The 16,569-nt window shown below is 36.2% G+C and overlaps 2 protein-coding genes across 2 annotated transcripts; both read left to right on the plus strand.

Annotated features, from left to right (window-relative positions):
* Positions 1–1,943: 1,943 nt before the first annotated feature.
* On the plus strand, positions 1,944–7,051 carry LOC133333596 (uncharacterized; the record flags this gene model as incomplete). Its single annotated transcript, XM_061541905.1, has 2 exons — positions 1,944–2,669; positions 6,755–7,051. Coding segments are annotated over exons 1-2 (1,023 nt in total), but the record flags the coding sequence as incomplete, so codon positions are not given.
* Positions 7,052–8,071: 1,020 nt separating this feature from the next.
* LOC133333597 (uncharacterized) lies at positions 8,072–8,725 on the plus strand. Its single transcript, XM_061541906.1, has 2 exons — positions 8,072–8,468; positions 8,535–8,725. Exons 1-2 carry the CDS (start codon positions 8,072–8,074, stop codon positions 8,723–8,725), a joined length of 588 nt encoding a protein of 195 aa, XP_061397890.1.
* The last annotated feature ends 7,844 nt before the right edge of the window (positions 8,726–16,569 follow it).

Below are 16,569 nucleotides of genomic sequence, written 5' to 3' on the forward strand. Positions count from 1 at the left end.
TCTTTAAAAAAACCATACGAATAAATACTCTATCAAAAGCCCGTGCTACTTTCAATACTAAAAGAAATTGATCGGTAAAAAAATATTCTTCAAATCCATGAACAAATATTAATTGATAATATCAAGGCATTTTTATACCCTTCACCACACTGCGGTACAGGGTATTATGTCTTTGTGTATATGTTTGTAACAGGCAAAAGGAAACGAGATAGACACATGGTTCCTTTTGAGAATATGCATGGAATCACTTTCTGAGTCGATTTGCGCATTTCTGTCCGTCCATGTATTTTTGTAAACAAAGTACAGGTCGCATTTATAATCCGATTTGAATGAAATTTGGCACAAGTCACTTATTTGACCCAGGGACGAACCCTATAGCATAGCTTCCATATATAATTTTTACTTATTCATTATACCCTACACAACTATGTTGTCAGGGTATTATAGCTTTGTGCAGCCCCCAATGTTTGTAACGCCGCGAAATATTGGTCCTAGACCCACCTTTAAGTATACCGATCGACATATATCGACTAGCTGAGTCGATCTAGACATGTGTGTCCGTCCGTCCGTCTGTCCATTATAATTTGTAAACACGATGCAGGCCACAGTTATGGACCAATCTTCACGAAATTTGGCATGTAGAATGGGTTCTGGTCAATGAAGACCCCTATTGTTTTTGGAAAAGATCTGTTAATATTTAGGGGATGAAATGAACCAAAAACTTTATTTTTTCGGTTTTTCTGGTCGCTCCAGAGGCCGCAATTATGGCCCAAACACCGGAAATTTTAACATGGAGCCAAATAATAAGCATGCCTGTTTCGATAAAGATCGGTCAATATTTAGCGGGTCAAATGGACCCTGACTTTTGTGTGAAAAATTACAAAATTTGTATCCTATAGCGTATAGATTTACCACTGAAGGACATAGACCTGAGAAGTTGATAGTATATCCATGAGGAGTGGTTGACCTTTAAACTGATACCAATTTCACTGTCGTATGTACTCGGTTGTGGGAGTTACACTTAATTGTTTACAGGTGCTTACGTACTCAGATATTATTTAGTAACCCATTAACACACTAGGGGGCGGAAATATGGAAATATAGCGCTCATCGCTTTCACTAGTATCGAGGTATGGTCAAGGACAACGCCTATAATTTTCGTGATGATAATTTTCGGTGATGATGGAATAAAGTGGACCGATAACGTTTTTTTTTCGAGTCGATCTACAGGCCAAAATTGAAAGCTGAACATCACAAAACAACCCACTTTGAAGGGAATCTGGACAAGTAATTATAAGGACTGTACTGAATATTAGTAATATTTGTGGACCTCTGGTGGGTCATGAGGATGCATACATTGCGAAATATTGCCCAAGCTCAGAATGTGGTACCACAGAAAGTTAGATGTTCGTGGAAGTTGTGTAGGGTATCATATGGTCGGCCCCGTCCGACTATACTGCTCCGCTCACTGGTTTTAGAATACATATGTAGAATATTCCAAAGTGGTGAAGGGTATCATTTAGTCGGTCCAGTCCGACTTTACTATTTTCCTTACTGGTTTTAATTTACCATTATGTTAGTTCTAGAAAATATTTTTTTTTTATTTTTTTATTTAAAACTCCATGTGTTTTATAATCTTTGATAATCGTATCGTCGACATAATTACCCTCCACATAAAATCTTCCATATCTACATGTAATATAGAGACACAAAACATTTATCATTCAATTTTACATTTTTCTCTTATTGGAATTAATCATTTTGGCATTGCGACGCATTCATGATACAGCGCAATAGCAAATCATAATTTGCGCAATGTTCTTAAACAAAATCTATATCAAGTCTCAGTAGCTTTTCGAACGTTGCGCTTAAATATTCAACGCGGACAAAAAACAACAAACAATCAATTTAAAATACTAAAACCGAACAACAACAATACCAAAATGGTTCAAAATTCAAATGGTGATACGCAGCATAAAGAACAAAATAACAACAACAATGGCGACTTTCCAGATAAACCGGAATGGTTAACACCAGAATTGTTTAGTGATTTCTTAAAAAATGATTATCCAAATTATACAAAAATTACCAACTTTGATGTTAAGCGGGCAGTGGCTGCAGGTGAAAATTTTATGACCACCTTATTAAGAATACATTTAGAAGTTGAATTGCCCGACTCGAGCACCAAATCCACATCCTATATGGTGAAAATAAAACCCAACACTCAACAAATGGAAAATATGATCAAAGAATGGCAAATATTTGAAAAGGAGCAGGCAACCTATTCCAAATATATACCCAAATTCGAAGAATTCTATTCGAATGTGGGGAAGACTGTGCGGTTTGCTCCAAAATTACTGGAATTGAAAAATGCCACCCATAACGATTATTTACTTATTATGGAAGATTTACGTTTGCATGATTTTAAAAATGCCAATCGGCATTTGGGTCTTGATATCGCACACACAAAGGCAGTACTTGAAAAATTGGCACAATTTCATGCTGCATCAGCACGTTATGTTGAATCGGTGGAGGAATTCCCCAAAATGTACGACCAGTGTGTGGTGGCGGAGAAGGATGAGTTTGTAGAACATCGTCTGAATGCTGGAAAAACCTTTAGAGATAATATGCATTTGTATGGTGATTTGGAATATTTACGAGAGAAATTGGTGAGTGGAAATTATTGACCTATATGGAAAAGCCTAATTAGAATAAAAATTATATCAGAGTAGAACTGAAAATTTGCATATTACGATATTTAGAAGTTTTCAGCAGAAGTGGTGAACAAATGATCATTATTGGTCTATTTTTGGACATAGCTCCCATAGCTCCCGCTAGATTTTGAATGTCCATAGCCAATTCCCAAAGTATGCGCCCATTTTAAATATTACCTGCGCATTTTAAGAATTTTTATTGTTCTAGCTTTATTTTTCAAGCGATGTGGTTATACGGACATATTTTAGGGAGGATAAAATACCAATAGGCAGAATTTATTTTAATATTGGAGGATATTTTGCGTAGGGTAAACATGAACCTTGAACAACATGATGGGGTTTTTATCATCTAAATATACTACAAAATTTAGTCCATAATAGTTTGATAGGATCGATATTTATATATTTTAATTGTAGGGAGAGCGGTGCTCCTTTGAATAGCGCTCATAATATATTTGTTTAAAATTTTTATAAACTTCATCACTCTGTGGTACAGGGTATTATGTCTTTGTACATAGTTTCCAACAGGCAAAATGAAACGAGATAGACCCACGGTTCCGTCCGTCCGTTTGTCCATGTTAATTTAGATATAGTTCCCATATATAGTTTCTTCTCCAGATTTAGATATAGCTCCAGAATATAGTTTTGTGCGATTTTATGTATATGGTGCACCAAACTCCCAATATTTGTCCGATTGAGACAAACTTTTACACATTATGCGAAATTTTTATGGAATCGGTTCAGATTTAGAGATAGCTCCCATACATAGTTTCGTCCGATTTTATGTAAATGGATATTGGTCCGATTGAGAACAAAATTTACACTGAGTAATGTCTAGAAGGATGTATGCGAAGTTTTGTTGTAATCGGTTCAGATTTAGATATAGCTCCCATATATAGTTTCTTCCGATTTTATGTAAATACAGCACCATACTGCCAATATTGGTTCGATTGAGACAAAATTTTGTACAGCGTACTAAATTAGGTCCAGTTTGATGTATCCCAAGTTTTGATAGAATCGGTTCAGATTAAGATAAAGATCCTGTATATAGTCTCGTCCGATTTTATGTAAATGGAACACCATACTGCCAATATTGGCCGGATTGAGACAACGTTTTGCACAGAGTAGTGAATTAGGTTTTAATTTATAAATGCGAAGTTTTGATAGAACCGGTTCAGATTAAGATAAAGGTCCTGTATATAGTTTCGTCCGATTTTATGTAAATGAAACACCAACTGTCAATATTGGTCCGATTGAGCCAACATTTTGCGCAGAGTACTGAGTTAGATCCAGATATATGTGTGTGTAGTTTTGTTGAAATCGGTTCGGATTTAGATATAGGTCCCATATATAGTTCTGTCCAATTTTATGTAAATTGTACACCAAACAGCCAAGTTTTGTCCGATTGAGACAAAATTGTGCACAGCGTAATTGGAGCAGATTGAGACACTTGAAGTTTTGTTGAAATCGGTTCATATTTAGATATAGCCTCCATACATAGTTTTGTCCGATTTTATGTAAATGGTTCATCGATCGAGTTAAATTTTGGGCAGCGTACTGTATTGCAGCATACAATGTGGTGGATGCCATGATTGCTCGAATACTTCCGGATTTAGTTATAGCTTCCATACATAATAAGGCTCTATTTCATACAAATGGTACACCAAAGAACCCAAGTCAGCCCGATTGACATGAAATTTTTAATAGACTTCGGAATAGTATGTGTAAGGGTTGTTTTAAATTAGTTCAAATATTTATGTTGATCATATATTTAATTTCGTCCAATTCCATTTCAATGGTTATCCGAAGATGCTATGTATATTCTATATACAGAATATTGTACGAGTACACATGAGCATCTCTTGTATGTACCTAATTCGGCCCGTCCGAATTTTAAACTGTCCTTACTGTTTTTTATACACTTCACCACACTTTGGTCACCACACTAGGCTATTATGTCTTTGTGCATATGTTTGTAACAGGCAAAATGAATCGAGATAAACCCATGGTTCGTTTTGAGAATATGCATAGAATCACTTTCTGAGTCGATTTACGCATGTCCGTCAGTCCGTCCGTCCATGTATTTTTGTTAACAAAGTAAAGGTCGCATTTATAATCCGATTTGGATGAAATTTGCCACAGTTCACTTATTTGGCCCAAGGACTAACCGTATTGAAATTGGAGAAAATCGGTTTAGATTTAGATATAGCTCCCATATACAGCTTCCCCCCGATTTTAGGTAAATGGTATGCCAAAGTCCCTATATATATTCCGATTTGCACGAAATTTGGCATAGCCTACTGAATTGAGTCTAGAATGATGTGTGTAAAAGTTCTTGAAAATCGGTTCAGATTTGGATATAGATCGTATATATATTTTCGACCGATTTAATGTAAATGGTTCATCAAAGTCCCAGTTTGGAAAGCACACTGTGCTGCAACATACCGACTAGCATGTGCAGTCATTCATACATAATGTTGTCCGATTTCATATAAATGGTACACAAAGACCTTAATTTATTTAAAACCTTGCATAGATATTGACATTGATATGGAATGATTAAAATCGGTTCATATATCTATATAGGTCACATATTCGCATACAAATACAATCATTTGAGATGGCCAAATCAGTTAATCTTGATTTAAATCGGAAAATATATTTTGGTATGTTTCAATAAGAAACATAGGAGGCATTCTTCCTAGGGTATCATTTAATCGGCCCTATTCGACTTTTGTCCTTGGATTATTATTACACCCTACACAACTATGTTGTCAGGGTATTATAGCTTTGTGAAGCCCCAGAGTTTGTAACGCCGCGAAATATTGGTCCTAGACCCACCTTTAAGCATACCGATCGTCATATCTCGACTAGCTGAGTCGATCTAGACATGTGTGTCCGTCCGTCCGTCCGTCTATTATAATTTGTAATCACGATACAGGTCGCGGTTATGGACCAATCTTCACGAAATTTTGCATGTAGGATGGGTTCTGGCCAATGAAGACCCCTATTGTTTTTGGTAAAGATCGGTTAATATTTAGGGGATGCAATGGACCAAAAGCATACCGATCGTCATATCTCGACTAGCTGAGTCGATCTAGACATGTGTGTCTGTCCGTCCGTCTGTCCATTATAATTTGTAATCACGATACAGGTCGCAGTTATGGACCAATCTTCACGAAATTTTGCATGTAGGATGGGTTCTGGCCAATGAAGACCCCTATTGTTTTTGGTAAAGATGAATGTTAGGGGATGCAATGAACCAAAAACTTTTTTGTCCGATTTTCTGATCGCTCCAGAGGCCGCAACTATGGCCCAAGAATCGCAAAATTATACGTGGAGAAGGGGATCGGGCCGGAGAATAAGCATGTATGGCTTGATGAAGATCTATCAATATTTAGCTGAAGGACACAGGCCCGGGAAGTTGTTAGTACACCCAAGAAGAGTGATTGACCTTTAAATTGATACCAATTATATTGTCGTATGTACTCGGATGTGGGAGTTACACTTAAATATTTACATGTGTTTACGTATACAGATATTATTTAGTAGGCCTTTACCACACTAGAGGTGAGGTTCCAGTTATGGTCAAGGACAATGCCTATAATTTTCGGTGATGATCAGATAGTAATTTTGGGATGAAATGGACCAAAAAATTAAATTTTTGTGTTTTTTGCTCTATAGGCCATAATTATAAGCCGAACATCACAATACAGTCCACGGCGAAGGGAATCTGGAAAAGTAATTAGAAGCGCTATACTGAATATTAGTAATATTCGGAAAATACGTCGGTGTAAGGAAGATGAGCTGTTGATGGGTGCAAATATCACGAAATATTGCCCAGGCTCGTAAAAAACATCAGCAGAAAATAAGAGTTCCGTTCTGCTCCGCTCACTGGTTTTTATAACTGGTTAATTTAAGTTTTTATCTAGGCCGATAATGGTGTATTTATTTAATTATTCTTTAAGAATTACTATTAGCAGGACTAGTACAGCTATACTATAATTAAAATGTCTTATACACTCCTCTCTCAATTACAGAAAAAATGCGTTGAATCTCAATCGGACCCATATCAAATCAAATCAAAACGAAATCCCGCCGAATTTAATGTACTAAATCATGGTGATTTATGGGTAAACAATATTATGTTCCAATATCATGAAGATGGCGCGCTGAAAGAGACCTATTTCATTGATTTCCAATTGGGTCGCTATGGATCGCCGGCACAGGATTTACAATATTTTCTTTACTCATCAACCAATTTGGAAATTAAATTAAAACATTTTGATTATTTCATTGCCTATTATCATGAAAAATTAGTGGAGAGTTTGAAATTACTGAAATATGAAAGTAAAATTCCCAGTTTGAGAGATATACACATTGCCATGTACAAGCATGATTATTGGGGTAAGATTTGTATTTATTATTATGAAATTTAAAAGTTGACATACATTTATTATTTCTTTTATTTAGCTTATACCATTGCAACAAATTTGATGCCTGTAATACTTTGTGAGTCCCGTGAAGATGCCAATATGGATAATGTCATCGGTGGTGAAGAAGGTAGCGATTTCCGTCAAGCTATTTTTTCTGATCGCTCCAGAGGCCGCAACTATGGCCCAAGAATCGCAAAATTATACGTGGAGAAGGGGATCGGGCCGGAGAATAAGCATGTATGGCTTGATGAAGATCTATCAATATTTAGCTGAAGGACACAGGCCCGGGAAGTTGTTAGTACACCCAAGAAGAGTGATTGACCTTTAAATTGATACCAACTATATTGTCGTATGTACTCGGATGTTGAAGCTACACTTAAATATTTATATGTGCTTACGTATACAGATATTATTTAGTAGGCCTTTACCACACTAGAGGTGAGGTTCCAGTTATGGTCAAGGACAATGCCTATAATTTTCGGTGATGATCAGATAGTAATTTTGGGATGAAATGGACCAAAAACTTAAATTTTTGTGTTTTTTGCTCTATAGGCCATAATTATAAGCCGGACATCCCAATACAGTCTACGGCGAAGGGAATCTGGAAAAGTAATTAGAAGCGCTATACTGAATATTAGTAATATTCGGAAAATACGTCGGTGTAAGGAAGATGAGCTGTTGAAGGGTGCAAATATCACGAAATATTGCCCAGGCTCGGAAAAAACATCAGCAGAAAATAAGAGTTCCGTGGGAGTTGTGTAGGGTATTGTATGGTCGGCCCCGTCCGACTATACTGCTCCGCTCACTGGTTTTTATAACTGGTTAATTTAAGTTTTTATCTAGGCCGATAATGATGTATTTATTTAATTATTCTTTAAGAATTACTATTATCAGGACTAGTACAGCTATACTATAATTAAAATGTCTTATACACTCCTCTCTCAATTACAGAAAAAATGCGTTGAATCTCAATCGGACCCATATCAAATCAAATCAGAACGAAGTCCCGCCGAATTTAATGTACTAAATCATGGTGATTTATGGGTAAATAATATTATGTTCCAATATCATGAAGATGGCGCGCTGAAAGAGACCTATTTCATTGATTTCCAATTGGGTCGCTATGGATCGCCGGCACAGGATTTACAATATTTCCTTTACTCATCAACCAATTTGGAAATTAAATTAAAACATTTTGATTATTTCATTGCCTATTATCATGAAAAATTAGTGGAGAGTTTGAAATTACTGAAATATGAAAGTAAAATTCCCAGTTTGAGAGATATACACATTGCCATGTACAAGCATGATTATTGGGGTAAGATTTGTATTTATTATTATGAAATTTAAAAGTTGACATACATTTATTATTTCTTTTATTTAGCTTATACCATTGCAACAAATTTGATGCCTGTAATACTTTGTGAGTCCCGTGAAGATGCCAATATGGATAATGTCATCGGTGGTGAAGAAGGTAGCGATTTCCGTCAAGCTATGTACACTAATAAAAGATTAGCGGAAAATATGAAAGTTTTAATTCCGTGGTTGGACAATCGTGGTGCATTTGAAGTATAATTTAGAAATAAATTTGAAAATCGTTTTTATTGTTAAAATCGATTAATTATTGTTATTTAGTTATTTAAATAAAAAGAATGGTACTCATATATGGGTTCTCAGCTAAAACATGAATTTATAGGGTTATAAATTTCGTGTTTTCAAAAGTAAACGTAAATGAAACTCATCGTCCAGCCGTCTATATGCCTGGCAGACTGATGCGCACTATAAATGTCGAAGGGAGTAACCGTTTTCATCCAAACTTTGCCCATCGCAATATTTTTTTTCTAAACTAGTTCTAGTTTATGTTCGACGATGGGAATATCAGTACACTTCTTTTGATACCTCCTCCCCCGTGAAATTTTGCAGAATATTATTATAATATCATGCTAACGGACTATTCGACAACCGCTTACCTTCACCAAGTACGAATATGGGACCCATTGGTCCACTCCTTCTGGTACCTTCCCTACAAAGTGTTAACATTTTCAATATTTAAAAAAAATCCATTATTAGGCTAATGGAATGTTCGACTTGAGTCAAATTGTGCACATCGTAGATTTTCTTTCAGACTTAATTCATGTTGGAGATAGGACTCAATTGGTCCACTCCTTCTCGTACCTCCCACACAAAATAATCTTTAACTATGGCTACATAATGTTGGAAGAGAGGACTTATCGTTTCACACGTTCTAGTACGTCCCCCAAAAAGGGTCAACATTTTGAAAACATGTAAACCTCATATGGAGAGAACGGAATATCCAATTTCATAGTAGCAACTGTTGGCCAAAACAATTCTCCTCCAGATTACAAAGCAGATGTTATTATTTTTGTTTTTGGCGGTACCGAGGTATATAAAATTGTTTACAACCTTGAAGTTTTAGTATTCAAGTTCCACAGTTGGTCCGAGTCAACTGGACCATGAGCTTGATCTTTTCGCCATTTACTGCCAGTCCCACTTTAGCAGACTCCTTCTCAACTCCTTCAAATGTGGCTGTTACCCCTCGTAATGGTGGATCCATTATGTCGATGTCGTCGGTGAGTATAGAGTGTCATTTCTTTTCACATTTGTATCTCGTATGACCTTTACCAGCAGGATGTTAAGCAGGTCACCCGACTAACTGTCACCTTATCTGAATCCTTGTTCGGTATTGAAGGGCTCCGATAAGTCCTTTCAGACTTTCACTGCGGACCTTGTGCCAGTTAAAGTTATCCTACATAGCCGTATTAATTTTGCAGGAATGATACACGCAGACATGGCCTTAAACACCTCTGAAAGGGCTGTCGAGTGAAATTTGTCGATGTGTTTTTCGTGGGTCTTTTCCAGAATTTGCCGCAGAGTGAAGATCTAGTCAATGTTGAATTTGCTAGGACTGAAGCCGCATTGGTATGACCCTATAATGTCGTTGGCCATTGGCATCAGTCGTTCACACAGCCCGCTGGATAGCACCTTATGGGCGATGGGAAGGAGACTTATTCCTCTATAGTTGGCACATATCGACTTGTGTGCTCTTTTGTGCACGGGACACAGGATGCTGAGGTTCCAATCATTGGGCATGCATTCCTCCAGTCAAATTGTACTAATCAGTTGTTGCATGCTCCTGACCAGCATCTCCCGGCTGGTAATCCATTGGCACCTGCTGATTTATTGTTAATCAGACGATTAATTGCTAAACTGGAATATGGAATAAACTCCATACCGTCATCTCTTATTGGTTCTGGGCCATATTCTTCACTGCCACTAGTTGATACCAAAAACTTTTCAAAATGCTCCTTCCAGATCCTCAACACGTTATGTGTATCTGTCAACAGGTTTTCATCTTCGTCTCTACAGGAGGAAATGCCTGAACCAAAGCCATCGGTTTGGTGTTTTACTCGTTGGTAAAATTTCCGGACTTCATTCTGACTACTGTACATCTCGATTTGCTCACTTTTTTCTTGTTCTTTCTTCTTTTTTCTGAAAATACGTTTCCCCTCTCACCTTTTCTCCCGATAAGTCCCCATCGCATTACGTGTTGTTACTGTCATTTATGCATAAAATGTAAAATTTCTCAATGGGCATTTTACACAAGACACAAATTGCGTTTTCCGAGGTTATATGCTTTAGTATATATGCCCGTCCATTCTCTTCTCTTGGAAGAAATAGTAAATTATACGCAATATGATGCAGTAATTTCTTGAGTCAATCCTTATCAATTATATATACCTATATATGTATACTTCTGATATTTGAAATCCGATACAGATTTTATTGACTAAGTCGTAAAGTGCACAAGTATGACTAAATGTGTTCCAGTTCCAAAATTTTCCAATACTATTCGTGCGTAATTCTTGTGGGTGGGCTTAAAAGAGATCACATCATAATATACAAAATGTAGTATTTCAAAAAACTTGTTGACATATATTTTATATGGTTTAAAATATTGTGAAATCCACCGAGACATCATGAAATATTATACATATTTCCAGGTATTCTAGTATAGAACATCAAAGTGTTTCGGCAATAATTATACGGCTTTTAGTCCAAGATAAGATTTTTTCGATTGAAATATAAAATAAATCTTGGTTGCTATATGTTAGTCGATTGTTTTAATTGTTTATTAATTTTTCGATTTCTTGCTTTGACAAAAGTTAAATGGCATTAATAAAACCAGTAAGGAAAGTTCAAAAGTCGGACGGGGCCGACTATATGATGCAAGACATGTTAATATCTACAATTTCCTGTTGATATAGAAATTTCGCATACATTAGTCGGGACCTAATTCGGTACTCTGTGCAACATTTTGCTTCAATCGGAACAATATTGAGAGTTTGGTGCACAATTTACTTTAAATCGGACGAAACTATATATGGGAGCTATATCAGTCGAAGGGTATATCAGGTGAAGGGTATCATCACCACTATGGGTACATGCAAGACATGTTAATATCTACAATTTCCTGTTGATATAGAAATTTCGCATACATTAGTCGGGACCTAATTCGGTACTCTGTGCAACATTTTGCTTCAATCGGAACAATATTGAGAGTTTGGTGCACAATTTACTTTAAATCGGACGAAACTATATATGGGAGCTATATCAGTCGGCACTTAATTCAGTACTCTGTGCAAAATTTTGCTTTAGTCGGACCGTTATTGGGAGTTCGGTGCACTATTTACATTAAATCGGACGAAACTATATATGGGAGCTATATCGAAATCTGAACCGATTTCAACAAAACTTCGCAAACATTAATCAGGACCTAATTCAATACTCTATGCAAAATTTTGTCTCAATCGGATCACTATTGGGAGTTTGGTGCATCAATATATATGAGAGCTATATCTAAATCTGAACCGATTTTCTCCAATTTCAATAGGGTTCGTCCTTTGGCCTATTAAGTGACCTGTGCTTTGTTAACAAAAATAAATGAGCGGACGGACGGACATGCATAAATCGACTCAGAAAGTGATTCTATTCATATTCTCAAAAGGAACAATGGGTCTATCTCGATTTGTTTGCCTGATAAAGACGTATGCACAAAGACACAATACCCTGTACCACAGTGTGGTGAAGGGTATAAAAAGGGGTTTATATGGGGACTACCCCTAAAAGGGGCGAATATTAACAATTTTTGGGAGGGAGGTTTGTTACCATATACGTCTACAAAAAACCAAATTATAAAGAATTTGGTTTGGAAGGGGGGTACCCTTATATGGGAGCTATGCCTAAATGTGGACCGATTTTTTCAATAGGGTTCGTGACCTGTGCTATATTTCATTCAAATCGGATCATAAATGCGACCTGTACTTTGTTAACAAAAATACATGGACGGACGGACAGACGGACATGCATAAATCGACTCAGAAAGTGATTCTATGCATATTCTCAAAAGGAACCATGGGTCTATCTCGATTCTTTTTGCCTGTTACAAACATATACACAAAGACATAATACCCTGTACCACAGTGTGGTGAAAGGTATAAAAATACTGATTATTGACAAGGACATTTGTGTTATTAGAGTTTTTGATTTGTTAATTTATTTTAGTAAAAAATATTAGTAATTGGAAAACCCAATTTATAGAAATTGGCGTCCATTGTTGAACTTATAGACCAATATTATCTAAAACACTTTAGACGGTTTTAAACAAGTCTTAGTCACTGTTAATAATAATATAATATCTACGAATACTAACGCCATGGTCTTAGCAATCACCAACAGATTATGACAATATTGACGAAATATTTTAAAACATGTCCATTAGATTATTCTATTAATTTCCATTATCAATATTTGGCTTACGCCAAATACAACGTCATAAACTCATATTTGTTGATATGCTTTTCGCTGATAAGTGTATTTCGCAGGTAGCGCGAGACCTCGCGAATGACTTTCAAATTGTGTACAAAATAAGAAATATATTCGTTCTGCAGAAATATGTGCCTTGTTACTTACGGTATCAAGAGTTAACAATGATTTTGCAATTTGGAAAATAATACGTACGTCGCACTTTGGTAGACTAAAAACGTTGTCAACATCTTGATATGGGGTAAAAAGTATTATCAGAAATGATTTAAGGCTATTGTCGTGATGGATTTTGATTACTGACTTTCGGCACGTCATGTCAGATTATATTCGGCCGCCTACACAAAATGTTGTTTAAATCGGACAAATCAAGACAAATCAGTTGGTCGTCATTTATATAGAGAAACGAGTCACGGGAGGTACATCTAAAATTGGACCGATTAATAAAAGCATGATTTACATCATTATGTGCTGCAAATTTTGCATACCACAAACCAGAATAACAAATTACAACCAATTAGGTAGAAACATAATACCGGTACCGTTATACGGGGCTCCCCAAATATATAATATTGATAATGTTTCGTAGGTAGGTTCAGTATACATAAGGGTAGGTATAGAACAACAAGTTTGGGTGTTTCACAAACTCTTAATCCAGAGCATGATAATCATAATGTTGAGATTATCAATGCCTGCGCGATACATTCTTTTTAAATGTTTCTATAGGAAATAACAAAGAATGTCTAAAATAATGGGGCCGATCTTTTATATCCTACACCATGAGGAGGACATTCAAAATACCGAAAATCGAGCGTGACTTTTCTACGGGGGTTAGGTCGTGGTAAAATGAGACAAGGTGAAAACGAAGTACCCAGTTATGTGCAGTCAGATGTGAATTGGGTGATTTTTGAATGGGGACTGTATACAATCATGGATATATTTTGCAAAATTTATATGAAGAAAATGCTTAAACGACACGGTCGCTGAATACCAAATTACATCCACTACGTAATCCGTAAAATACCAAAAATTGGGGGTAGCGAACACTCTCTTAAATGTTACGAACTAAATCGTGGTATCACCACAGAGACGGGCAAATGGGGATCTCTCCTTTAAGGTTTTAAAAAATTGAAGATATTTGCTGTGTCAGCATCAAACGACGGCAGAAGTGGTTCTCATACTTTAAACTCGTTTTTCTTGTAACACGATAACTTAAAAACTAAAAATACAATCAGTTCCAAAATTCAACACGTTATTCAGTACATACATAGGTAGACAAAAATAGGTAATTTAAAAAATATTGGTCCGCTATTTCTTAATTTTTGTGTGATGTTAATAATCCTAGTTTATACCAGAGTCAGACATGTACTTTTTCTAATGCCGTTGAAATTTTTTTAAATCGGATCCTGTGATCGGAAATCATTCCCCCGTCGAAAAGACTTTTCGTTAATTACAAAAACAACAACAAAAAATGTCAATTCATTATACTCTTGATCACACTGTGGTAAAGGGTAGTATGTCTTTGTGCCTATGTTTATAACAGGTAAAAGAAAACGAGATAGACACATGGTTCGCTTTTGAGCATTTATGATCCGAATTGGATGAAATTTGGCACAGCTCATTTATTTTCGTTAATTACAAAAACAACAACAAACCAGTAAGGAAAGTAGTAAAGTCGGACGGGGCCGACTATATGATACCCTTCACCACTTTGGGTATATTCAACCGATGAATCCTAACAGACGTCGCATTTTGAAAGGACCAGTAAAATGAAATTAGATACATAAACATTTCATTCTGCAACCGATACTAAATTTTTCATTTGGTCAGATATAGAAGCTATATCTAAATCTGAACCGATTTTCACGAAACGTAACACAAATCGTTCTAGTGTATATTCAGTACGCTTTGCCAAATTTCGAGCAAATCGAAAGATGTATAAGGCCTTTGGTGCACCATTTACCTTAAATCGGACGAAACTATATATGGGAGCTGTATTTAAATCTGAACCGATTTTCACGAAACTTAGCACACATCATTCCGGACCTAATTCAGTATTCTATGCCAAATTTCGTGCACATCGAAAAATGTACAAGGCCTTTGGAGCGCCATTTACCTTAAATCGGACGAAAATATATATGGGAGCTATATGTAAATCTGAACCGATTTTCAGGAAACTTGACACACATCATTCTATACTACATTCATTACGCTGTGCGAAAATTCGTGCACATCGAAAGATATATGGGGACTTTGTTGGACCATTTACATTAAATCGGACGAAAATATATATGGGAGCTATATCTAAATCTGAACCGATTTTCAGAAAACTTAACACACATCATTCTATGCCTAATTCATTACGCTGTGCCCAATTTCGTGCAAATCGAAAGATATATAGGGACTTTGGTGCCCCATTTACATTAAATCGGACGAAACTATATATGGGAGCTATATCTAAATCTGAACCGATTTTCATGAAACTCAGCACACATCATTCTATGCCTAATTCATTACGTTGTGCCAAATTTCGTGAAAATCGAAAGATATATAGGGACTTTGGTACACCATTTACATAAAATCGGACGAAACTATATATGGGAGCTATATCTAAATCTGAACCGATTTCCATGAAACTCAGCACACATCATTCTATGCCTAATTCATTACGCTGTGCCAAATTTTGTGCAAATCGAAAGATATATAGGGACTTTGGTGCCCCATTTACATTAAATCGGACGAAAATATATATGGGAGCTATATCTAAATCTGAACCGATTTTTCCCAATTTCAATAGGGTTCGTCCTTGGGCCAAATAAGTGACCTGTGCCAACTTTCATTCAAATCGGATCATAAATGCGACCTGTACTATGTTCACAAAAATACATGGACGGACAGACGGACGGACAGACGGACATGCGTAAATCGACTTAGAAAGTGATTCTATGCATATTCTCAAAAGGAACCATGTGTCTATCTCGTTTCTTTTTGCCTGTTACAAACATATGCACAAAAACATAATACCCTGTACCACAGTGTGGTGAAGGGTATAAAAATGTCAATTCATTATACTCTTGATCAAACCGTGGTAAAGGGAAGTATGTCTTTGTGCCTATGTTTATAAAAGGTAAAAGAAAACGAGATAGACACATGGTTCCCTTTTGAGCATTTATGATCCGAATTGGATGAAATTTGGCACAGCTCATTTATTTGGTCCAAGAACGAACCCAGTAGAAATTGGGAAAAATCGGTTCAGATTTAGATATAGCTCCAATATATATTTTCGTCCGATTTTATTTAAATGGTGCACTAAACTCCAAATATTTGTCCGATTGAAAAAACATTTTGCGCAGCGTTCTGAATTAGGTCAAGTTTACTGTCTGTGAAGTTTTTTTTAAATCGGTTTAGATTTATATATAGCTCCGATTTATAATTTCGTTCCATTTAATGTAAATGGTGCACCAAAGTATCTATATATCGGTTCAAATTTTGATAAAGCTCCTATATATAGTTTCGTCCGATTTTGTGTAAATGGTGCACCAAACTACCAACATTTGTCAGCCAAAATTTGGCACAGT

The sequence above is a fragment of the Musca vetustissima genome, unplaced genomic scaffold, assembly GCF_032173495.1.
Source record: "Musca vetustissima isolate MV318-11 ecotype Yass unplaced genomic scaffold, APGP_CSIRO_Mvet_v1 utg71418, whole genome shotgun sequence".
In the NCBI taxonomy this organism is placed as follows: Eukaryota; Metazoa; Arthropoda; class Insecta; order Diptera; family Muscidae; genus Musca; species Musca vetustissima.

What these genes read in the sequence shown, in the direction of transcription:
- LOC133333597 (XM_061541906.1), top strand. Translation starts at nt 8,072, where the DNA reads ATGTCTTATACACTCCTCTCTCAATTACAGAAAAAATGCGTTGAATCT. An exon ending in GTACAAGCATGATTATTGGG is followed by an intron (nt 8,469 to 8,534) that starts GTAAGATTTGTA and finishes TCTTTTATTTAG; the next exon opens with CTTATACCATTGCAACAAAT.